At 39.4% G+C, this 24,237-nt stretch overlaps 3 protein-coding genes across 9 annotated transcripts; all 3 read left to right on the top strand.

Moving 5' to 3' along the window:
- Nucleotides 1–204: 204 nt before the first annotated feature.
- LOC124879602 (transcription termination factor 1, mitochondrial) lies at nt 205–2,738 on the top strand. 2 transcript variants are annotated; one of them, XM_047384286.1, is made up of 2 exons: nt 205–333; nt 1,426–2,738. In XM_047384286.1, the coding sequence occupies exon 2, from the start codon at nt 1,449–1,451 to the stop codon at nt 2,586–2,588; it is 1,140 nt and encodes a 379-aa protein (XP_047240242.1). In that variant the 5' UTR covers nt 205–333; nt 1,426–1,448; the 3' UTR covers nt 2,589–2,738. The 2 variants fall into 2 exon arrangements, with proteins under 2 accessions (XP_047240242.1, XP_047240244.1); XM_047384288.1 differs by having other exon boundaries at nt 218–262.
- Nucleotides 2,739–4,416: 1,678 nt separating this feature from the next.
- dus3l (dihydrouridine synthase 3-like (S. cerevisiae)) lies at nt 4,417–15,948 on the top strand. Of its 3 annotated transcripts, XM_047384284.1 has the most exons (17): nt 4,418–4,705; nt 5,334–5,380; nt 5,476–5,581; nt 6,407–6,677; nt 6,774–7,125; nt 9,898–9,968; nt 10,073–10,168; nt 10,354–10,395; nt 10,861–11,013; nt 11,152–11,268; nt 12,942–13,007; nt 13,144–13,254; nt 13,662–13,758; nt 13,918–13,993; nt 15,054–15,242; nt 15,488–15,616; nt 15,708–15,948. In XM_047384284.1, the coding sequence occupies exons 3-17, from the start codon at nt 5,505–5,507 to the stop codon at nt 15,778–15,780; spliced, it is 1,920 nt and encodes a 639-aa protein (XP_047240240.1). In that variant the 5' UTR covers nt 4,418–4,705; nt 5,334–5,380; nt 5,476–5,504; the 3' UTR covers nt 15,781–15,948. The 3 variants fall into 3 exon arrangements, with proteins under 3 accessions (XP_047240241.1, XP_047240240.1, XP_047240239.1); XM_047384285.1 differs by lacking the exon at nt 5,334–5,380 and having other exon boundaries at nt 4,417–4,705; nt 6,777–7,125; XM_047384283.1 differs by lacking the exon at nt 5,334–5,380.
- A 1,267-nt stretch (nt 15,949–17,215) lies between these two features.
- LOC124879664 (zona pellucida sperm-binding protein 4-like) lies at nt 17,216–24,006 on the top strand. Of its 4 annotated transcripts, none has more exons than XM_047384361.1 (12): nt 17,216–17,429; nt 18,901–19,308; nt 19,784–19,902; nt 20,022–20,373; nt 20,453–20,575; nt 20,662–20,831; nt 22,494–22,591; nt 22,680–22,834; nt 22,930–23,107; nt 23,182–23,317; nt 23,436–23,501; nt 23,578–24,006. In XM_047384361.1, the coding sequence occupies exons 1-12, from the start codon at nt 17,282–17,284 to the stop codon at nt 23,623–23,625; spliced, it is 2,001 nt and encodes a 666-aa protein (XP_047240317.1). In that variant the 5' UTR covers nt 17,216–17,281; the 3' UTR covers nt 23,626–24,006. The 4 variants fall into 4 exon arrangements, with proteins under 4 accessions (XP_047240317.1, XP_047240318.1, XP_047240319.1 ...); XM_047384362.1 differs by having other exon boundaries at nt 17,217–17,396; XM_047384363.1 differs by having other exon boundaries at nt 17,217–17,429; nt 23,436–23,459.
- Nucleotides 24,007–24,237: the final 231 nt, after the last annotated feature.

The raw sequence follows: 24,237 nt of genomic DNA, 5'->3' as shown, positions 1-24,237 counted from the left end.
AATTATTTAAGCCTTTGTTGTAAAGAACAAACTATTTACTTCAGGGGTTAACGCCATCTTGTTTAGACGTTTTGTTTAGTGAAGAGACAGAATCATAATAAGTGTACAAGAGTCGCTTTACTAGCGTCCGCAGTCAAGCATTGAGTCTCTAAAGCGGAAGTCTTTGCTTCCACCTGCTGGCGGAAACGATAAACAGAGAAACAGGTTTAAACTCCGAAACGCTAGGTGGCGACAGCCCTGACGTCTGCTTGTCATTTCTAACGTGAGTTCCTCCAAGTTCTCGCCTCCTCTGAGGTGTTCAAAAGATTTAAGTGCAGCGAAAAACGGAACATGGTATGTTTGTTTTAGATTTTAACAGGATCCCCAAGCTGTTAAGTATTACGTTGTTGTTAAATCTGACACTTTATACACAATCAAAAGGGGTTGAATAAGCCAGCAGTAGCCGATGAAAGTCATGCTAACAACAAGCCGATGGTTTTGTTTTGAATTTAACTTTTACAGTATGTGGTTTGAAATTCAGATTTTTGAATAAAACCTGAAGTAATTTTACTTTGTCTGAGTTTGGGTTTAGATCGTTAAGCTTTTACTGGTTTAACTTACTTCCGCTTTCTAGGTGGGTAGATTTGGGTACTTCTATGAAATTAATTTCCCAAACTCTCTAAATTATATTTATCTAACAGCCGAAAATCATTATAAAAATCATTCTTATGAGTTTAACATTAAACATTAGTTGCTGATAAACTTGTGCTCATTTGTATTTTTCATTTTTTTACTAAATATAATTGGCAAATTATCCTCTACATTAGGTTAGGGATTGAGCTAGACTTCTTGTTGCCTTTTTTCAGCACAGGCTTTTTTTCTTGCTGCTCTTTCATAAAGGTCAGATTTTTGTGGACTGCATGACCAGAAGTTGTCATCAGCAGATTCTCACACCTGAACAGTGGATCTCTGCAGCTCCTCCAGATAGGCTCGCTGTCCTTGCTTGAGGATGGCTATGTCTACTAGGTTTCTAGTAGATGTGCCATAATCTCTTAAGATTCTGAATTGAACAAAGCTGTGTAAAATATTATAAGCCTGCCATATTGTTCACAACCTAATCCTGCATAAATCACATACATACATTTGAGGTTGTAATGTGTCAGAATGTGGAAAGAGTTGTAAAGGTATGATGTTTGGAAAGTAATTGTAAATTATAATTTGCTATTAATTACTGTACATGTACATAAGTAAATTTAAAATTTAGGTAAATTAAAAGTGAACCACTTTAGTAGGTTGGTAGTGTTTTGGTTTAAGCAGCTGAACAGAAAAGGATAAATGATTATTAAATTAGATGATTCACTCTAAATGGTACTACTCTTTATTAACTTGCACCATTTAGAACCAAGGAACATGATAACATATATTGTTGTTTTTTTTTTTAAATAGATCTCAGGTTCTCTTCAGGAAAAATGGCAGCAGTTTCTGGGATAAGGGCCCTTATGAAGGTCCCTCATTTGCTCATTCTGCAGCAGAGCTTTAGGCTTACTCCGTTACAGCTGGCTTCAACCAGGCATTGCAGTGGCAGTAATGGACTTAAGCTGCCATCAGACACGGAGAACAAATCTCTGCTTGAGAACCTCAGTCTCTTGGGCGTGGACGTAAAGATGGTGCGCCAGCGTCAGCCAGGGGTGCTTCGTAAAGCCTTCACCAATGAGATGGGCCTTGCTCAGTTCCTGCAAGAAAAAGGCGCCAGCCACAAAATAATCGCCAGCATCGTATCCCGTTATCCTCGGGCCATCACCCGTTCAGTGGAACACTTGGAGCAGCGCTGGCAGTTGTGGAGGAACGTCTTCAACACAGACGCTGAGATTGTCAGCATCCTGGGCCGCTCGCCCGAGTCTTTCTTCCGTTCCAGTGATAATGAGAACTTGGAGAAGAACATAGCTTTTTTAATCTCGTTGGGATTAAACTCAAAAGATCTTCATCGCCTGCTGACCACAGCACCACGGACGTTCTCCAACAGCCTGGAGCTCAACAAGCAGATGGTGGAGTTTCTTGAGGACATCTGTCATGAGCTGGGTGGAGATGATCCTGAACAGTTTGCTAAAAGTGTAATATCTAAAAACCTCTATATTCTCATCAGAAGTACTAAAAGAGTCAAGGCCAACATTGACAACATGAAAACTTTTCTGAAGTTAAGTGATGCCGAACTGCTTGCTCTTCTTCAGGGCCATGGAGCAGATATTTTGGACCTCTCCAATGAGTATCTGAAGAAAAATTTTAAGAACATTGAGCAGAAGATTATTTTACTGGGCTGCAAGAAAGATGACATGAAAAAGCTAATAATAAACTACCCCATGATTCTCTACATCGGGCCGTCCACTCTGAACTCCAAACTGGACTGCCTTCTAAAAGGAGGCATAACAATAAAGCAAATCTTGGAGAAACCCAAAGTCCTTGACTACAGCACACAGAACATTACAGAGCGACTGAAGGAGCTGCAGAGAGTTGGATATGACTTTGAGAAAAACGGGATCAACATCCTGGACTCTAGCTGGAAACGATTTGCAGCAAAGATAGAAAAACTTTCTGACCTTCCTGAGGAGTGAATGCAGCAGAATTTACTGTGATAAAAGATGTTTGTGGATACTGCTCTCCCTCGATGTACAGGTCACCCTCATTTATTTGCATCCCTGGTGAAGATGTGTAAAACATCATAAAATAAATGCATTCTTTATTGAATTAGCATAATTTCAAAACTTCGTCCTCTAATTTCAGTACATTAAAAAAGGTTTAATGTTAAGAAGTAATTATTGTTTTAAAAATCACAAGTTGCAAAATTAACAGTTCTTTTAAGATAAATCCAACTGAAGCAGTGTAAAGTTTTTTTTAACGTTGAACTGAATTTCTGGAGGAACTTTTAATTAGCATAACATACTGATTTCCTGGAGGGTAAATACGGTGTGACAGAAAACTGGCCGAGAATCAATACTTGCCACCACACAAAGTGAGGATGATGGTAAAAGATATTAAAACATCTTCCAGACTAATTATTAGCACAGCAAAAAGTGACATCTTGAGGTGACCAAGTCTCCGTGGCAACCATTAGATGCCATTTATATATCTACGTGTTGTTTGGCAGACATGCAAAGAAAAAAGCTGTTTTACTAAACATTACTGGGGCATTAACTATTATTGTGCTTTGATCAGATGAAACTAGGATTTCAAGTGAAACAAATGATGAATATGTGTAAAACTGTTAAGTATGGCGGATGATCTGTGATGCTGTGGGCCAGTTTCTTCTCCAAAGATCCTGGGAACCTTGTTGGAGTGCACAGCATCATGAACTAGGAGGTTTTAAATGAAAATCTGATGGTATCTGCCAGAAAGCTAAAGTTGGGTTATCATTAGATCTTTCAACAGGATCAAGATCCAGAACATGGCCAAACAACACATTCATCTAATGACAAATGTGTTTCTATGAGGCATTTTATTATTATTTCTGTGTTTTCAATAGGGTTGAAATGATTATTCTGTAACATTAAATCCATAAGTTATGGTCTTGGTCATTTTTTGTCTCTAGATCAGTAATTTCTGAAACTAAAAGGAAGGCTGCCGTGTTGGATAGGTTACAAAGATTCAGTTAATTCTGACGCAAACCTGGTAAAATGGTCTTTACAGGCATTAGAGGCTCTAACTAGTGACTAGTAACTACTGACTTTGACCGTGCCCAAAGAATTTATCATCCCTGGGCCTTTGAGCCGTTCCCAGGTAACTGTTGTTATTGACTCATAAAAATATGCATTAATTTGTAACAACTGATTATGTAATTTTTGTACATGTTGTGGTTTGACTGACTGACTGACAGTGAATTTTAATTCTGGTGCAGTTTGGACATTGCCAGCCTTGCTGCCCCTTGTCAAGAAACATATTTTATGATGTTCATTATCTCAGAACCATAGAAAGGAGGGGGTCTAGTTTGGGAACCCCAGGGTCTCATCATTGCTTTTTTACGGGTGATTTGATTTTGACTGTAGTAAAGTCATACCAGAGGAGGTTAAGATTTATTGGAAGGAGGACTGAGATTCTCCAGAAATCGTTTTAGTTGTAATTTAGAGACCCAGTATGGTTCTGGACCCTGTCTATTCAACTAAGGACCAGGAATATGGACGTACTAACATCTCTTTTAAGGTCATGGGATAACATCTGCAGATGTCCTCCCTAAACAAAAGCTCCAAACATACCTTAAAGGTGTTCCAAATGATTGCAAAGCCCAGATGTAGGAGAAACATGAACTTAGTATCTTCACTTGTTTCTATTTCTGTTAAAAACTATTTAAAGGTGTTTTGTTTAATATAAATGTAGTCATACATTGACAGAAAGCAAGAACTTCATTTCCGTTCACATACGGAACCAATCTTTAGATGTCCACCCCGGGGATTATTAGACGGTTGCACAACCGTTACCACACGGTGATGTTGAGATTTAAGTGCAGTGTATGCACGATAGAGGGTAAAATAAAATAGGCAGCTGTTGCTGTACCGATTTCCTTTGCAGTTATACCTTCTTACGAGACAATTTAATCTGTTTTTGAGCAATAAATAAACAGCTAGCTTGTGGGAAAAGTGCGCTTGAAGTTATTAGCTTGTTAGCAGAGTTCATAATTAACTAGTGCTGGAGCAGATCATGTTACTCTAACTGTTTTGACAACTAGATAAAGAAACAGGTAAGTGAGAGAGTTCGTAGACTGTTAAGCTGAACAATTTTACACATAAAGTTCCTGTAGTTTTGACTGTGTTTAAGGGGTTTTATAACGGAGTGGGGTTTGCTACAAAAACAAAGAGCAGGTTTGACGTGCTCAAATTCAAGATAAATAACCAAAAATCAAATATAGCTAGTAGAGTGGAAATGAAGAAATGTTTAAAAACACACAAAGAACTATTACGTAGAAATGTTGCATTAAACTATAGGGTTACCGTCAGGATCCACTTAAATGTAACAGGCTTAAAAATCCAACTTTACATTTATATCACTAGATTATTATGTGTATCTGCATAATAATACCCGATTGACTTGAAGTTAGCTTTGAGGTTTGACTTCGTTATCATTTTGTAAACAGATTCTGAGAAAACTTGGAAATAGCTTTTTTATGTTACAACCAGAAAAACGTAAGCATATCTTTTTTTTTTTTTTAAAGTACCTCAAATTAATAATTAGGCTCCTAATTATGAAGAGGAAGGAATCTGATACGTGGTTAAACATTTTCAAACGATAAAAAAATTCAGTTCAACCAGTTGCCTTCAGAAGTCATGTAAACAGTAAATGGAGTCCGTTTGTGTCTAATTGAATCTCAGGATAAATCCAGCTGTTCTGTGAAGGCCTCAGAGGTTTGCCATATGAAGTAAAATCATAATTATTACATCACATCTATGTACCACTTAGTTTTCTAACAGTGCTTTCAGTTTTAACTGTTGATCTTCTGTTGAAATGTTTCAGAGTAAGGATAAGAAGCCTTTTACTGGATAATGGAGGCATTACCGGAAGAAACTACAGAAAGAGCAACACATGTAGTTGTAAAAGGTGAAGCTGCCATCAAACAAGAGTAAGTAACTTTCATTAAAACTGGACACTGTTCAGTGTTCATCACAGGGCAACACAGTGACACACAAGGCCAAACTATCATGCAAGCACACACTTATAATCTAAGGCAATTTAGTGTAATCGAGTGAATAGTTGTGGTTTTAGACTGTGGGAGGAAGCCAGAGCACCAGGACAGGACCAATGCATGCACGGGGCAGAACATGCTAACTCCATGCAGAAAGAGCCCAGACTGGCATTTGAACCCAGGACCTTCTGCTGCAAGGCAACAGTGCTGTCACCAACGCCACCTTGCAGCTCGTATTGTATTCCTACCAGCCATGTTAAATCATCCTGTCTGCTTCATGTGTTTATTTGTTGAACTTCATCTGGATGAGTTTTAATGAGCAGACCACATTTTGTCTCTGAGCTGCAGTGTACTCCTGAGGGTGCTAAACACTCCCTTCCCTACACTACACACTGCCTTTGTCTGCTGAAGCCAACAGAGCTGTCAGCAGAAGCATCCATCCATCCATTCATTCTTCTTTTCTTACTTTTGCAGGTTGAACTTTTAAGAAGAAGTAATAAGTTTTGACCTGGAATGTTTTTTGAAATCCCGTTTAAAGTGGGAGTTACATAAATTCTGGGGATTACAAGTGTTGTGTTTTGTCATAGTAAAAAAAAAACAACCCACAATCATATAAAGATGCATAAAGTAATTCAATTATTATAACATTTTTAAAGATGTCCTTTTTATTGTCCATTTCTGACAGATTTTTTTACAATCTTGCATTAGAGCACCGTACAAAAGGATTTATAAAAATCTTTTTCTTTTTTCATTATTTTCCAGATTTCTCACAACCAAAGATGCATTTCATGGCTTCCTGGACTCAGAACGGCTGGGCTCCAAAGCAGAGAAGGCCGGTGAAAATGACACACTAAAAGAGAAAATGGATCCCTCTGTGGAAGAACCTGAAGTTAAAAAACCCAAACTGGACCCCGAAGATGTGAAAAAAGCAGAGAAACCAGATAAGAAAAGATTTCGGGGACAGAATAAGTCGAGGCCACACACAAAGCCTACCACTTATGAAGAAAAGCGACTGTGTTCATCAGTCATTCAGGTAGAAAGTTGTTACTGGTTTGTAAGTTGCTGCATACTATACTTTCAGATTCCTGCTAAAGATTTATTATTCTCATGACTTTTCTAACTCTTCTAGAAGAACGGTGAATGCAAGTTTGGGGACAAATGCAGCTTTTACCATGATGTGGCAGAGTACATGGCCTCCAAGCCTGCTGACATTGGGGAAGGTTGTTACCTCTATGACACATTTGGAAAGTGTGAATATGGGCTTGCCTGCCGCTTCGCTAAGGCGCACACCACTGCTGACTTTAAAACCATGGAGAAGGCAGTCCTGGTTAAAGCTTACGAAGACAAGACTATGGTGAAGAACAGTTTGAGCAAGGACCTCCAGTATCGTCTCAGGAAGCGTTCTGTCACATTCAAAAAGTCAGAGGAGTACCTGAAAACACTTTGTAACAACAAAGATAAAAAGGAACATCAGGGGAACGGTAAGAGACAGATTCATTATGGTTAGAATCACCAAAGTCTTTATAAAGTCAAGGTTTCTGCATTTTCCACAAACTAAACTCAACGGTCTCATCAACCTTCTCGACAACATGGATGTGCGTGGGGGCAGCTATGTAGTTTTTTAGCATAACAAGACGTCACTTTAAGCAATGCATTGAACTAAAGCAGCTTTCTGCAAAGCCAGAGGGTTTTGTGTAGAGTTTTGAATGATGGACTTGGCAACCGTGTGTGGAATGAGACATGGCTCGTTAAATGCAAAAGCACTTAGCCAGGTGTACGTTCAGTGAAAAAGAAAACGGAGTGCATAAAGTTAATGGCAGCCGTAGTTCAGCAAATGACTCCTTTCAGAAAAAACTAATATTAACACTGACACACTGTGTTAGCGGTGGCAAGGCTTCGGGGTTGGATGAGATCCGCCCTGAGTACCTCAAGTCTCTGGATGTTGTAGGGCTGTCATGGTTGACACGCCTCTTCAACATTGCGTGGAGGTCAGGGGACAGTGCCTCTGGATTGGCAGACTGGGGTGGTGGTCCCCCTTCATAAGAAGGGTGACCGGAGGGTGTGTTCCAACTACAGGGGGATCACACTCCTCAGCCTCCCTGGTAAGGCTTACGCCAGGGTATTGGAGAGGAGAGTCCGGCCGATAGTCGAACCTCGGCTTCAGGAGGAGCAGTGTGGTTTTCGTCCCGGCCGTGGAACACTGGGCCAGCTATACACCCTCTACAGGGTACTCGAGGGTTCATATGAAGTTGCCCGACCAGTCCACATGTGTTTTGTGGACCTGGAGAAGGCATTCGACTGTGTCCCTCGTGATGCCCTGTGGGGGGTGCTCCAGGAGAATGGAATCGGGGGCCCTTTATTAGGGGCCATCCGGTCCCTGTACGAGCGGAGCAGGAGTTTGGTCCGCATCGCCGGCACTAAGTCGGACCTGTTCCCAGTGCATGTTGGACTCCGGCAGGGCTGCCCTTTGTCACCGGTCCTGTTCAAAACTTTTATGGACAGGATTTCTAGACGCAGCCAAGGACCGGAGTGGGTCTGGTTTGAGGACCAGTGGATTTCATCTCTTCTTTTTGCGGATGATGTGGTCCTGCTGGCCCCCTCTAGCCAAGACCTACAGCATGCGCTGTGGCGGTTCGCAGCCGAGTGTGAAGCGGCTGGGATGAGGATCAGCTCCTCCAAGTCCGAGGCCATGGTACTCGACCTGAAAAGGGTGGCTTGTCCTCTTCAGGTTGGACGGGAGTTCCTGCCTCAAGTGGAGGAGTTTAAGTATCTCGGGGTCTTGTTCACGAGTGAGGGAAGAATGGAGCGGGAGATCGACAGACGGATCGGTGCGGCTGCCACAGTAATGGGGGCGCTGTGCCGGTCCGTTGTGGTGAAGAGAGAGCTGAGCCGAAAAGCAAAGCTCTCGATTTACCGGTCGGTCTACGTTCCTACCCTCACCTATGGCCATGAACTTTGGGTCATGACCGAAAGAACGAGATCCCGGATACAAGCGGCTGAAATGAGCTTCCTCAGGGTGGCCGGGCACTCCCTTAGAGATAGGGTGAGGAGCTCGGCCATCCGGGAGGAGCTCGGAGTAGAGCCGCTGCTCCTCCACATCGAGAGGAGCCAGTTGAGGTGGCTCGGGCATCTATACCGGATGCCTCCTGGACGCCTTCCTCGGGAGGTGTTCCAGGCACGTCCCACCGGGAGGAGGCCCAGGGGACGGCCCAGGACACGCTGGAGGGACTATGTCTCTCGGCTGGCCTGGGAATGCCTTGGACTTCCCCTGGAGGAGTTGGAGGAAGTGTCTGGAGAGAGGGACGTCTGGGCGTCTCTGCTGAGTCTGCTGCCCCCGCAACCCGGTCCCGGATAAAGCGGAGGACAACGAGACGACGCTGTGTTAGGTGAACTTTCTGTGTTGGAACAAAAAATAAAGTGAGTACACGTAGCTAATCACATTAGAAGCTTATTCAACAGGTATGTCTTGGAAACTGATGCAGCTAAACACAGAAGCACTGGGCCAGGTGTGCTTTCTATGAGAAGGAAAAACAAGGTCACATATTTCTGTACTCCGACAGAGAGACACAAACTCAGCTTTCTGCTTCGAAGAAAAGCAAAGAGATTACAAAAAAGAAGAACTACCTCATGCAGCTTTTTAATAAACGAGAAAAATCAGAACACAAAGTTGATGGCAGTAATAATTATAAATAATACATAAATGGAGAGAATCTGGAGAAATTAAAGGTAAGGAAAACTGGTCTGAATGTTATTGTTTGATTAAATCTGTCAAAGTTTTGGTTATATTTCCTCACATTCTAAATCCAGTGTTTACAGGTTTCTAAACCTTAATAACAGCAGCAACCAACCAGTTGCTGTGAGCAAAAACAAAAGTGTGTTCTTTTATTTTAGAGAGCTCCTCTGTTTTTTAAAACTTTAAAAATTAGAACTTTTCATTTGTTAAGAAGAACCTGTTCAATTTAGACTTGTTCTAGTGCAACATCTACTGGCTATTTGTCCTAAAGAGACAGAATCCTCTAAAGCTCACAATCTAAAAGTGGCTGCATCAAAGAAGAGTTGAGTGCAGATCTCAGATCCACTTCACAAACTAAGACATGACATTTTGACTCAAATCATTCAATGAAAATACGCTGAAGATAAACGAAACAGACTCTTTGCAAAATAATTATAAAGTTTCATCAACTTTACAGTATGGGTTTCTCCAAACATGTAAACAAATTTAAATGTAATAATTAGTTTTTTTATTTATGCAGGTGATGTTTGTACAGCGGAGGCATCTGCAGGCCCAAAAGAAGAAAAGCAGCATGTTTCTCCTGAAGAACCGGTACAGCCTTTTACACTCTTAATCACCCTATGTCTCTTTTGAGTCTGTTATTCCTTTTTTTTTTTTTTTAAAGCCGTGTATAAAAGTGTTTGCCCTGTAACTAGCTCCCCACCAGCCCGGATATTCAGCCTCCAGTAAAGACTTTAGGCCCTCTAACTGATGCCGATGTTGTCAAACTGCGGCCGTGTGAAAAGAAAAAGGTACATATCAGCCAAACTCTTTCCTCCAAAGTTCTTCTTTAAAGTAAATAACAAAGCTATCTTTCCAGAAGTATTTGTAAAACCCAGCAGAACCATTAATACACATATAAAAAGATAGAATTATTTCAAGTTGCTGCAAAGTTGTGTGGCTTAATTTCTTTAACGTTTATGTCTGTTTGTTCAAGGTGGACTTCCGAGACAAGCTCTATCTTGCTCCTCTAACAACCGTAAGTAAGAACAGATGGAGAACAGTCCTCCTTCCAGGAGAAGTGTTTTAATGTAGTTTAGTTTTGTTACAACAAACTTTAATGTCTTTTATGGGGATTTCATGTGATAGACAGACAGAGTAGTGCATAATTGTGAAGTAGAAGGAAAAAAATAAGTTTAAAAAAATCTTCTTGTAGTAAAAATCAGAAAAGCGTAGTATGGCCATTCACCTCTTTTACTCTGATACATCCTAATAAAATCCATTTCAACTGATAACAGCCTGAAGCCACCAGATTAGCAAATAGAGTCCTCCTGTTTGTCACCTAACTTCAGCATAAATACACCTGGTCTGTGGAGGCCTCAGAGATTTATAAAACAATGTTCCAAGCCTGAACACGTCACAAAGAACTGTTAAGTCCATCATCTGAAAATGGAAAGAGTTGTTTAGATCATTGTTTAGACCCAATTTTGTTTTATCTTGTCAGTGTGGGAACCTGCCTTTCCGTCGTGTGTGCAAGCGCTTCGGTGCAGACATCACCTGCGGGGAGATGGCCATGTGCACGAATCTGCTGCAGGGGCATCAGTCAGAGTGGGCTCTCCTGAAGAGGCATGAGAGTGAAGATCTGTTTGGTGTTCAGGTGAGGGTGTTTCTTTGATGTTATTGTGAGCCTTTGCTGACACATCCAGGTGGGAGTTCAAGTGTCTGTTTCTGTGAATGGATGGTTTGTGTGCGAGCGAGGCTGGATGTTATACTGAAGTCTGATCCGTTGCTCCAGGTTGAAGGCTGTTTCCCTGATACCATGACGAGGTGTGCAGAGCTCATCAACAATTACACCGATGTTGATTTTGTGGATATCAACTCTGGATGCCCCATTGATCTTGTTTACAAGAAGGTAAACTCTTATTTCACCTCTCTCAATTTAATTTTAGCTTTTAAATTTTTATATTCTCTCACTTTGAAAATTGTCATCCGGTTTCGTAAAGTCGATTTCTAGCAGCCATTGGGTGAGAGGCGGGGTAAACCCTGGACAAGTCGCTAGTCTATCACAGGCCAACACTGAGACATACAGGACAGACAACCATACACACAGACTCACACTTAATTGTCTTTAGGGCTACTATCTTGCAAGCTTTAGGTGGATCCTTTCTCCAACACACCTGAATCAGATGGCTGAATTTCCTCAGCATGTCCTTCAGCTCTGCAGAGCCCTGGTAAGGAGTCAATCATTTGATTCAGGAGCTTCTGAGGACTGGACTCAGGCACTGGAGGACTGGTCCGTAGAGGTGGTGGATGACAGAATCCAAATAGAGGCTCTCCAAAAAAAAGGCAGGAGGACTAAGCTTGCGTATGAAGACACGAGACTGTAGTTGCTGCCAAAGATTCTTCAACAAAGTGTTGAGCAAACCTGTGGATACTTGTGTACATATTTGTTTTTTTTATAAATTAGCATAAATTTCCATCAAACTCTTCCACTTCTAGGGAATTTTGTAATGAATGTTGAGGCTGCAACATATAGGGAGTACACCCCTCAAATCTTTGTTAATATTTTCTTATATTTGAAGATATAACACTTTACTACAATGTAAAGTAGTCAGTGTACAGCTTTTATAACAAGTGTAAATTTGCAGTCCCATCAAAATAGCACATACCCATTAATGTTTATACAGCTGGGATCAACAGTGAGTATTTCCCTAACTGAAAATAGCCAAATTGTGCCCAATTAGCCATTTTTCTTCCCCAGTGTCACGTGACTCGTTAGTGTTGCAAGACCTCAGGTGTGAATGAAGAGCAGGTGTGTTAATTTTGATGTTATTGTTCTCACATTTTCTCATACTGGTCACTAGACGTTCAACATGGTGAAGAACCTTCTGTGGATCTGAAAAAAAAAATTGTTGCTTCATATAAAAGTGGTCTAGGCTACAAGAAGATTGCAAACAACCTGAAACTGAGCTGCAGCACAGTGGCCAAGACCATTTAACAGGACAGGTTCCTCTCTGAACAGGCCTCGCCATGGTCGAACAAAGAGATTGAGCACACATGCTCAGTGTAATATCCAGAGGTAGTCTTTAGTGCTGCTAGCATTGCTGCAGAGGTTGAAGAGGGGGGATTGGGGTCAGCCTGCTCAGTGCTCCAGACGTTTCGCTCCCTGAAGGAAGCTGCTTCTAAAGGTGATGCACAAGAAAACCTGCAGCTTTTTTTTATCGTCTGTACTGTAGCCTTTCAAATGCTTGCTTATTAGAAACTTGCATAAATGTTATATACAGGCTAAGAACTAGAAATTCAAATAAAGAAGATTCTGTTGATATGAAGGATCTCTTAAAGTAAATATAACCACCTTCCTAACAGTTAAAATCACAATGGACTGGCTTTTGTCCTAAAATGGAAGTTTAAAAAGCTGGGAGACTGAGCTTAAACACAATAAAACACTTTTATACAGTTCATTTGATAAAAAACCTATCTTCAGATGGGTTTCGTGTAGAGCACAAACTGCAGTTTATGGCAGAAACTATTAAACCTCATCTTAAAGCCCATTGATAGTTGGTTTTATTTGCTCTCCCTTGTCAGGGTGGAGGATGTGGCTTGATGACCAGAACCAGAAAATTTGAACAGATCATCAAAGGAATGAATTCTGTAAGTACAGAGTTATATTTTGAGGAGATTTGTTGCTTGTTAGCAGGAAGAAGTGATTTTAAAATGAACGCCATTAAGAAGCAATTTACATTTGGCTGAGTCTGGGTGAAAATGTTGTTCTTGTTTCCTCCTGAAGGTCCTTGATGTCCCTTTAACCGTCAAGATCCGCACTGGTGTTCAGGAGAAGTCCAACGTCGCTCACAAACTTATCGGAGAAATGAAGAACTGGGGCGTCTCCATGATCACAGTGAGTCTCGCCTTAAATGGAAGCACGGATAAATGAGGTGTATCTAAGGAGTGTGAAAAACAGCCTGAGCCAGTGTGACAATAACATTTTTGAGGGTGAAGATCATAATAAATTTCCAGGTTGAAAGAAGTTCAAAGATAAATGACATTTCTTAGGAATTAATATTGTAATATTGTAGTAATAATGTATAATGTAGTTCATTTGTTACTTACGAAAGTGGAGTATAAGCAAGTTTTTGTTATGTAAGTTCTGTGTTATCTTCCTAAATTCTCATGTGGTGATTTTTCATCGTTAAAAACATGTCTTTTCACTTATGCATCACATTTTTCTTCTCCACCTCTGTGTTTGTGCCTTATTTTTATAGACATTCTGCATATAGGAGTCATAATGATGCTGTTGTCTTACAGCTACATGGCAGATCCAGGGAGCAGCGCTACACAAAGTTAGCTGACTGGGACTATATCAGCACATGTGCCAAGCTGGCCTGCCCCGTTCCCCTCTTTGGTGCGTTCATTTGTCAAAAAGACAGCTGGTTTTATTTTTGTATTTCTGTTTTAGAAGACTCAGAACTGTGTGTTGACACAAAGGCTGTAAACATATTTTTAGATTTCAGGATGTGGTTTAATCGGAGTTAACTGATGTAACTTGTTTTTGTTGGTCCAGGTAATGGAGACATTCTGTCTTATGAGGACGCCATGAAAGCGAGAGAGACTGGTGTTTCTGGTGTCATGATTGCAAGGTTGGAATTGTTTACATACTTTGACGGGAAAGTAATGGGAGCCACTGAATAACTGGATTTATAGTCACTCATATCCTAATTTTACTGTTTTTATTTTTATTTTAAGATTTCAGAAAGAGAAAGGAGGAAATATTTGTACATAGCGCTAGAACCAGGCACAGCGTACAAGTGCAAATACCTTATATCTGTTAAGCATGGAGGTGGAGGAGTGATGATTGGGGCTTATTTTGCAACCACAGCAGTTTTGCACCCTGCCTTAAAGTCGACCATGAACTCCTCTGAATACCTGAAGTATTCTGGATTCAAATGTGAGGAAATGTCTCGGCCCAAACTGGGATCTATAAGCAATGAACCAAGGTTTAGAAGAAATTTACCAAACTGCTTCATGTCAGAGACTTCACGTTAATGCTGCTGAAGCTATTAAATCATGGGGAGTACTTAGTTTTTTTTTTTTTACATATGACTTTTCAATTTTGGTAAAATATTTCAAAATAAAAAAATGAACCTGCATTGATTTATGAGTTTTTGTTGTCTTCAGGTTTGATTTAAATAGTTGTTGAACTTGATAAAAGATAATTTTATGTCCTGATGCATAAAACCTTAGAATTAAAATATGGCGTACTTTTTTTATGCGACTGTATGCTTTGCAGAAACACTATTAGCCTTCTGTGTTTCACTGAAAGGAAAATGTATGATATAACTGATGAAACTGCTGTGTGAATTTAGACATAAACGTCTTGAGTGCCTTCAGAGGTTCTTTTTTAATGGATTTAAGCACCAGATTGGTCTCATTTAAACTGAACTAAATTGAAACTTTACATTCAGTATTACTACTACTACTAATGCATTTATTAAAAGGTATTGGTACAAAAGAGGACAGGTTTAAAGGATGACATCAATCCTCGTTTGGATTTCTGAGTGTACTCAAAAAAATTCAGATAAGCCAAATTTGAAAGTATTATTTATGGGTAAAACTACAAATGTAAAAACACTTGTTTAATTTATGATTATTCTTCAGAAATCTATGTATTATTTTTATTTAATGTTGTGTTTTTCTCAGGGGTGCCCTCATCAAGCCTTGGATCTTCACCGAGATAAAGGAGAGCCGACACTGGGACATCTCGTCCAGCGAGCGCCTCGATATCCTCAAGAGTTTCACCAACTTTGGCCTGGAGCACTGGGGCTCGGACACTCGAGGTGTGGAGAAGACCCGTAACTTCATGCTGGAGTGGCTCTCTTTTATGTGCAGGTCTGGATCATCATGCTTCTCAAAATATTACATGTTTTTACCTCTATTGAACTAGTGATATTCATGCCTGTTGATATCTTAGTGAAATAATCATGATAAAAGCTCCTTGGTGCGTACATCTGTGATGGGAGGTTCTTATTGGTTCCTAAACGCATCAATCTGAATCAGTCTGAATTGTTGTCTGTCACATTGAATACCCATCAAACAGTCCATTAGTGAGAAATCTGCTCTCGTATCTCCCTTAGATATATTCCAGTGGGCCTGTTGGAGCGAGTGCCTCAGAAGATCAATGAGAGGCCTCCATATTACATGGGCAGAAACTACTTGGAGTCCCTGATGGCCAGTCAAAATGTTGAGGACTGGATAAGGATCAGGTAAGGAAAACACTTCAACTGTCAGAACATTTAATTAAGTGACGTGTTAAGTGTCAAATTGTTATAAAAATCTTCTTTATCATCTTTTCAGTGAAATGCTACTCGGACCGGTCCCGAAGACTTTCAACTTTTTACCTAAACACAAAGCTAATTCCTACAAGTGATTTTTCTTTATTTGACGCTAACAGAAGAATCAGTTTTTTAGTTTTTTTATTGGTTATAGAAAACAAGATTAAGAAGAAAATATGTTGTTTTATAAAATAAGAAGATGACTACAAATCTGTTAAATTTATTTTGTGGAGCAGAATAAAGGAGTAATGATCAACATAAAACTGTTTCACTGAATGTCTTTCTGTTTATTTGGCTTTGTTCTTTTTGACGGCGTTTTAGAATGAAAATATGTAATATCACACCATAATCCCTGAGGAAAATATTAGCTTATGTTTTTGTGATACAAATTCTCATTACACGGTTGAATTTATATGTATTTATGTTCATGGAGGCTTTTTCAGGTATATTTTGGCTAAATAATAATACATTTATCCTAGGTAGATTGAGAAATATGAATAAAATCTAAGAACATTTGAATTTCCTGCTTCTTGAATATACAAACATTGTCTTGTGGTGCGTCATAATTATGAGATGCAAAGTTAGAATTATGAATTTAAAGGTAATTTTGACTTTGTCATATCATAAATATGATTTTTATGTTATACCAATAACCTTGCTTACAAGTTTGTGATTGATAATTTGATCATTTATTCTCATAATCTGAGAATAATGTATATATTACAGGTTTCCTTTTTCAATTTCAATTCAATTCAGTTTATTTATATAGCGCCAATTCACAACAATGCAAACATCTTTTAGAAGCTCTTTATATAATTTTGTTATTTAATTTCTCATAGTTTGAGCTTTGAATTTTAATTTTCAATGTGTGTATGTGTATATATATATATATATATATATATATAAATATATATAATTTTTACTCTTCTTGGCTGAATGTTAAATGTGACTCAACATTTTTTACTTTAACTTATAATTTTAAAATCTATAATAATTTTGGAAATCATTTTGGAAAGGCCTTAATTCAGTTCAATTCAAAAATCCTTTATTCTTCTCAAAGGGAAATTAAATAATTATAATAATTGTGATTTTGAACTGTCTTGTAATTTTTAAAATGATCTAATAATTTTGAATGTATATCATTATTTTGTCTCTAGTCTCAATTGTGACATTTTATGCCATAACGTTTAAACTCAAGGTTATGCATTTTTATCACAATTTTGGACCACTATTTTTACCTTTAAACTTAAGTGTAGGGCTTTTACCTCATAATTGTAACTTTAAATCACAGACTTTAAAAGTCTGCCTTTTAGCATTATGATTGTATATCATAATTATGACTTTAAAAATTTAAAAGAAGCCATGTAGCATTTTCTTTCATTTAAATGGTAGATATGGGTTTCCCCTTATTTTCCTTTACCGTAACTTCCCCTTAAAGAGCTGAAATTGTCATCATAATGCTTTATTTTCAGTTGTCTGTGTCCACGGCCTTCAGGAGGAGGTTCTTGGCATCCAGGTTTAACTAATTAACTAAAATCAGCAGCACACCTTGAGGCCTCTCTCTGTATTGAGCTGAAGAACTTTGATTTCGGATCCATGGCTTGGCAGCAGGTTCAGCTGAAGCTGGTTCTGATTGGGACTCTGCTGCTGGTTTTGGTTCGGGGATGGGAGCGGGTCAACGAGAGTCAGCTTATCCAGTTTTATGAGACTGGTGAGTTTAGTGAACCGGCCAGCCTTACTGCAGGTAAACTGGGATCTTAGAACAGTTGGTGAATCTAGAAGAGCTTTACATTTACTGAACTATGCTAATCTTTAAAATTAGAGATAATTTCAGCTTTTTATAACAATCTCAAACAATTTCATTTTTATTAGCTTCATCAATTGCAAATAAACCTTAACACGTGGGTTGAATTGTGTTTTCTTGTATATTATTTTCAATGTTTAATACTTTCTAAAGTTCCAGTTTTTCCTACAAAATATATTCATAAACAATGACTTAATCTACTTTTGTGTGGGTTGAAGCCAGCAAATGTCTCAATGTACTGTACAGTATATGCACTCAAGACTTGGTAGGGGGGGTGCTTGTTTTGCACGAATTGTTACATCAATGCATCGTGGCACGAATGAGATCAGCCTGTGGCTCTGGTAAGATGCTAAGGAAGCCATGGTTGCTTTAATTGCAAGGCTTTGCTTCACAATCCCATCAAGGTTACCCATGTTGGTTGTGCACCTTTTTAAATCGCACGTTTCTGGATACAGCATTCTGTAAACAGTTGGTATCTTTAGCAATGTCCTCTTCACATTTTGAATTTAATTCCTGAAATAAATAAGCTCTTCTGTGAAGGTAAGAAGCACCAGTGGGGCTTAGCTGGTTCCTAAATGGTGAAGAAAATGGGCCCTTATCGGAAAATGTCCTGCTTAAAACCTAAAGGGCCAGTTAATATGCTCCCTTAGTGTACTTTGCAGATGAGATTATCCAATCTATTTTGGTCCCTTGTGCAAATTCTAGCGCTAACTTGTACTAACAATTGAGATGTTCGCCTTTCTCAAAACAGATTTGCTGCCTGCGACACCCTGTAATATCATCGGGAAAATAAGTGGGGACACTAGATACAAGGATCTACCTGGGCTGCACAACAAAAAATGACATTAATGGGCTGAGCTTTAAAGTTTAAGCACAGTTATTTGGCAGTGCTTCTGCTTTTTTTTTTTTTTTTTTTGGGTAGAGTTGGGTAGTGAATGAAGACCGTCAAGAAAATTTGTGAAATGATTGCACCAGCTTAATGTCAGCACTAAAATGCTTGGCATCACTCAGGGAATCTATAAAAGTATTTCCAGAGATGCCTAAATCCTTTTCATAAAGCAACAAAACTGTTGTAGACCTGTTGGTATGAGCCACATAGCTTCTGGGACCAATATTCAGACATCAGATTAAAAGAAATATTGGGCAATTTAAAGTTAAGATGATAACTTTAAATCTAACCTGAACAATAAATAACTTGCATTTTGTGCATGGACCCCAGAATATCTGATTAAATGGAAACCCGCCGGTGCTGAGCTTGGATGGTTGCATTGAAATATTCACCTTTTAGATGGTTGTGATGCACCTGAGGCAGCAGCAGAGTTGTCTAATCAATCATCTATATGGTGTATTGTCAAAATATGATTGAGTGCAGTTAGTAATAATCTCCATTAACCCCAACCCTCTCTTGCAGATGCAAAAATTTACAAGGATGCTGAAAATGTTGCCGTCAATGAAACGTCTTCTGTTGATGCACTTCATATGTTTCACCGTCCGAAACCTGTCCACCCTTTTTCTCCTGATGAAGACCTCGACTATGATAACCACTACAAAGATGAACTTCCTGATGAAGAAGTTGAGGATTTTGCAACCAGTGAAGTTGTTTTTTCTTACACTGACGACGTGGAGGAAAGAGATTCCAGTCCAACAAAATGGGCTGACGATAAGAAAAGTGAATTTCATGTTGAGTTTGTAGGTCCCCTTCCAAAGAGCTGGGTTGGCTGCAGTGGTTCAACTTCAGAGGAGATGAACGTGGTCTGCACTGAAGATGGCTTCCAAATCACTTTACCACCAGGAAAACTAAGTAACATCCAAGTTGTTGGTATGAAACACGGTTAACTATATTAACTAGAGATGCATATTAGAATATTGTGGCTGATTTCTAATCTCTGGTTTTCATTAAGCTTTGAGCTAGGATACAGATTCTGGCCCATTTCAGATTTCTCTTGAAGGACTATAGTGTAAGAACAGTGTTCAAAGTATTTTTTTCTGACCTTACCCCCATGAGCATCTTAAACATCTCATTGTTGATTAGCATTACTAAAACAGTCCCAATAAAATCACTAGAGTCAGAATCCGTAACTTCGGGTGTTAAGGGCTGATGTTCTGCAACTCTTGGATTCATCTCCCCGAACTGACCGCCACCTCCTGGCTGAACTTTCTCCTTAGCATGCAATCAAGTTCTGTTAATGACTTGACTGTTCAGAGACTCATCTAAAAGTCTGGTCACTCTGAGTTTGGAGTTTATGTAAAGTTTGCCAGATTTTCACTTCTTTTTTTTTTTTTTTTTTTCCCAGGCTGGAAGAATATTTCTGTGGAGGATGCTCCGAAGTACTGCGATTATCACATGAACCTCCTCAAGAACGTCTTGACTGTGGACTTCACTGGGTGCAATGTAAGGGAAGATGAGGAAGATGTAAGTTGTTGAGAAATGAATGGTATCCGTCTCTCTCTGCAGCATGCCTTCGTACTAATAACTGGAACTAGATTAAATAATTTTTTTTTTTTCACATGACTGATTTTACATAACTTCAGATCTACAGTCTGCAGCTGTCCTTCAGAGTCTCTGGCCGTCACCAAGAGTTGACTGCATTTTGTGTTGAAAGTACCAAGTTTGATCCTGGCCTGTTGCCTCGTACTTTTGACAAACACATGAGATGCGACAAACTAACCAACCGTCCACCAGCTGTAGTCCATGCCAAACCTTCAAGGTGCCCGCTCAGAACCACCAAACCCCCAGTGACACATGGAAAACCAGTGACCTTGACACCAAGAAGGTGGATTCTTAGAACTGCTAGACCTCCACCTACAACTGGTAAACCAGTGACTTCTCCCCCAGTAAAAGGGCTTTACAGGATCGCAACTTCAGCTGCGCCGCAGCATCACAGTGGGTTTGTACTCCATCTAGTTGAGATGGATGTTTCTTTTAGCATATAGTCACAAGTGAGACCTTTTCTCTTCTTCAGACTGTGCTGTTCATGTTGAAGAACGAATTTCCTGCGGCCGCTTTGGAACATCTCCCTCCGACTGTGAGAAGAAGGGATGCTGTATGGATCTATTTAAACATAGCTGCTACTACCCGCTTGATGGTAAGACTTTCTTAGAAAAATAAATCTCATATCTAAACAATTTTCTTTAAACGGATTTTCATATTTTTATGTCCTGCTTACTTTAGAATGCACTGTGGATCAACACGCCGTTTTTGCCATTCGCCATGACTGTGCAGCCATTCCAGTTGACCCCAGAAAAATTATCTCTGGGGGGCCACACTGTAAACCAGCTATTGTTAATGACAAGGTCGCCGTCTTTAAGATCAAACTTGATGATTGTGGAGTTCGCTCCTATGTAAGTTCTGTTTTTATTTTGTGCAATTTGATACCTCAAACAAATTTGGACTAATCTATAGTAGGATATGTCTGTGTAATGCTTTTTATTAAAGTAACAAATTTGCTCAAATCCTTTTTTAAAGTTTTACAGGTGTGTTGAGTAACGTTTGACAATCTGTGATTCCAATTGCTAGAATAGATGGATGGATTGATTTTTATTTTGCTGTAAGATGTCAGAGAGGGGGAAAACAAAATCTTGATTACAAAGATTTCTGACATTCTTGAGGGGGTGGGTGGAAAATCGAAGGCATAGTTAAAAGGAAAAAGTGCAGAGCAGAATTTGAATCAATTCTGCCACGTGAAAGTGATGGGCCAAAAACCAATGAGTTTCCATGGAAAAACTAAGATTTCTAGAAGAGCATAGAAACCATTTGTCTGTAAAACACCACTAAGTTGTTTGCAACCACAATTTACCCAATATTTCAAAGACTTCTTGGATCCTTGACAAAATGGTACTTTTCTGTTCTCTTAATAGAGGTTGGTGAACCAGAGACCTCCCAAACGTGTGCAAATATGCACAATTGGCCCTCTCTACCATAATATGTTAGGCTACTTTGTGCTTCAGACAGCCTCAACTATAGGTCCTTCTCAAAAGATTAGCATATTGTGATAAAGTTCATTATTTTCCATAATGTCATGATGAAAATTTAACATTCGTATATTTTAGATTTATTGCACACTAACTGAAATATTTCAGGTCTTTTATTGTCTTAATACGGATGATTTTGGCATACAGCTCATGAAAACCCAAAATTCCTATCTCACAAAATTAGCATATTTCATCCGACCAATAAAAGAAAAGTGTTTTTAATACAAAAAACGTCAACCTTCAAATAATCATGTACAGTTATGCACTCAATACTTGGTCAGGAATCCTTTGGCAGAAATGACTGCTTCAATGCGGCGTGGCATGGAGGCAATCAGCCTGTGGCACTGCTGAGGTCTTATGGAGGCCCTGGATGCTTCGATAGCGGCCTTTTGCTCATCCAGAGTGTTGGGTCTTGAGTCTCTCAACGTTCTCTTCACAATATCCCACAGATTCTCTATGGGGTTCAGGTCAGGAGAGTTGGCAGGCCAATTGAGCACAGTGATACCATGGTCAGTAAACCATTTACCAGTGGTTTTGGCACTGTGAGCAGGTGCCAGGTCGTGCTGAAAAATGAAATCTTCATCTCCATAAAGCTTTTCAGCAGATGGAAGCATGAAGTGCTCCAAAATCTCCTGATAGCTAGCTGCATTGACCCTGCCCTTGATAAAACACAGTGGACCAACACCAGCAGCTGACACGGCACCCCAGACCATCACTGACTGTGGGTACTTGACACTGGACTTCTGGCATTTTGGCATTTCCTTCTCCCCAGTCTTCCTCCAGACTCTGGCACCTTGATTTCCGAATGACATGCAGAATTTGCTTTCATCCGAAAAAAGTACTTTGGACCACTGAGTTGAAGTAGGATAGTTTGATGGTTAAATCTACCTGCACTTAAGAACTCTGAATTGTGTTTTTGTTTTTAAAATGTATTGTTCGTCTGTTCTGTGTAAACTGTTTTCAACATGCAGACCGTACTTTAAAAATGTTGCTTTACACAATATTCCTAACTACTGCACTGTCCCCGGACAGGAAGTTGGTGATATGAAGACCTACATGATTGAAGTTCATATTGTTGTCAGTGCGCTCAACCTCAAGTATGGGATAATTACGAGGAATGATCCCCTCAGGTTGGTGTTTTTAAAAAGCTTAATAGTGATTAAAATTAAAGGATAATCTGGCTTTACAGGCATTTTATTTGACTTGTGTTGGCCTTAGGTTCTTGATCGAATGTCGCTACATGAAACATGGAGGTGTTGTCGCTGAACAGTCTATAGCCAGCATTGGCTACATGGTCAAGGCCTCAACTTCCAATCTTCCTTCATCAATCATCTCCAGTGGCAGACATTCTGTTCAGTTGAAAATCGCCAAAGGTTTGAAGATTGGATTTTTATTTTTTGGGAAAACATCTGAACGCTGACACACAGACTGTGAAAGTCTCAAGTTTTCTTTTGTGTAATCTGAACAGATCGCAGCTATTCAAGTTACTATCCCACCTACCATCAACCCCTGCAGCTGCTCCTCGGCCATCCTGTGTACCTTGAATTGAGCCTAAGATCTTCTAAACCAGAAGCGGTCCTGCTTGTTAACTACTGCTTGGCTTATCCTCGTTCAGCAAAGAACGCCTTGGTGCTAATTCATGAAGGGTACGCAGAGATCTCTAGAACAGTTGCATGGCTGTTCAGATTCAATTTCAGCACACTGAATTTTTGTTTCTTAGGTGTGCCAATCCCAACGATCCAACTGTGTCCATCCTTGAAGTCAATGACCTCCCTCAAAATCGCCATCAGAGGCGCTTTTCAGTGAAAGCTTTCCAGTTTATGGATCAAAGAACAAACTTGTACCTGAATGAAGAAGTGAGTGAGATTTTTCTTTTTTTTTAATATATACATTTCTGGTTTCTGCTTTTCCTCCAGATTCATATGTATTGTACAGTAAGGTATATTATATGATAAATGTACCGTTTCCCCACAGATTTACTTCATGTGTTCAACAGAGGTTTGTATGCCGATAGAAAAGCCTTGTTGCTTTGATGGGAAAGTGAGTCTGTGAAACCTGTAAAAATCTGATATTTATTAAAATGTTTTTAACTTCTTTTTTTTCCCCCTCTTTCTAGGGACCAAACTGGTTTGTGGACAAACTTGGATTAAACGCAAATAATTGACTAAAGAAATCTAATGTTTTAAATTCAAAACTCTTGGTGTATACATTTAAAAAGACATCCATGATGGGTTTCCACTAAACTTGGATGATTTGCAAGTCTAACCACTAGATTTAGAAGATAAATGTTTTTTATGGGTCCACACCAGTGAGCAGTAAAGTTTAATGTTGAGGGGAATGTATTTAGAGCTCCGAAGAATATAGTTCCTCTATGCTTGTATAACAGATGGAATAAGATCATTTAAGAACTGTAATCTATGTTTTCTGATTGAATCTTGATGGTCTGTCTTGTCTCTGCAGTGGAGTGTGTTAATACATGAATCATGATTTTGAAGGAAAACATGCAAATCTTATTAAAGCTTGAAAATACAACATTTTTACACTACAGGGGCAAAATCCTAACTACCCTCCATTTTCTTTCAATTTTATTTAAGATTTCGCTTATGAATCTTGCAAAGTAGCTTTTAGTCAACAGTAAACTACGGATCAATAGTTCTTGAGACTTTGTGCAGGTCTTCTGAAGTTTTTTGTAGTTTGGATGCTTAAAGAATAAAATGTGGACAAACTCGAAACAAAATGTGGGGCTTAAAATAAAACTGCCACAGCCCATGAACAG

The sequence above is a fragment of the Girardinichthys multiradiatus genome, chromosome 13, assembly GCF_021462225.1.
Source record: "Girardinichthys multiradiatus isolate DD_20200921_A chromosome 13, DD_fGirMul_XY1, whole genome shotgun sequence".
Lineage (NCBI taxonomy): Eukaryota > Metazoa > Chordata > Actinopteri > Cyprinodontiformes > Goodeidae > Girardinichthys > Girardinichthys multiradiatus.
Note: the sequence above shows the minus strand (reverse complement) of the source record. Positions and strands in the feature narration are given on the sequence as shown.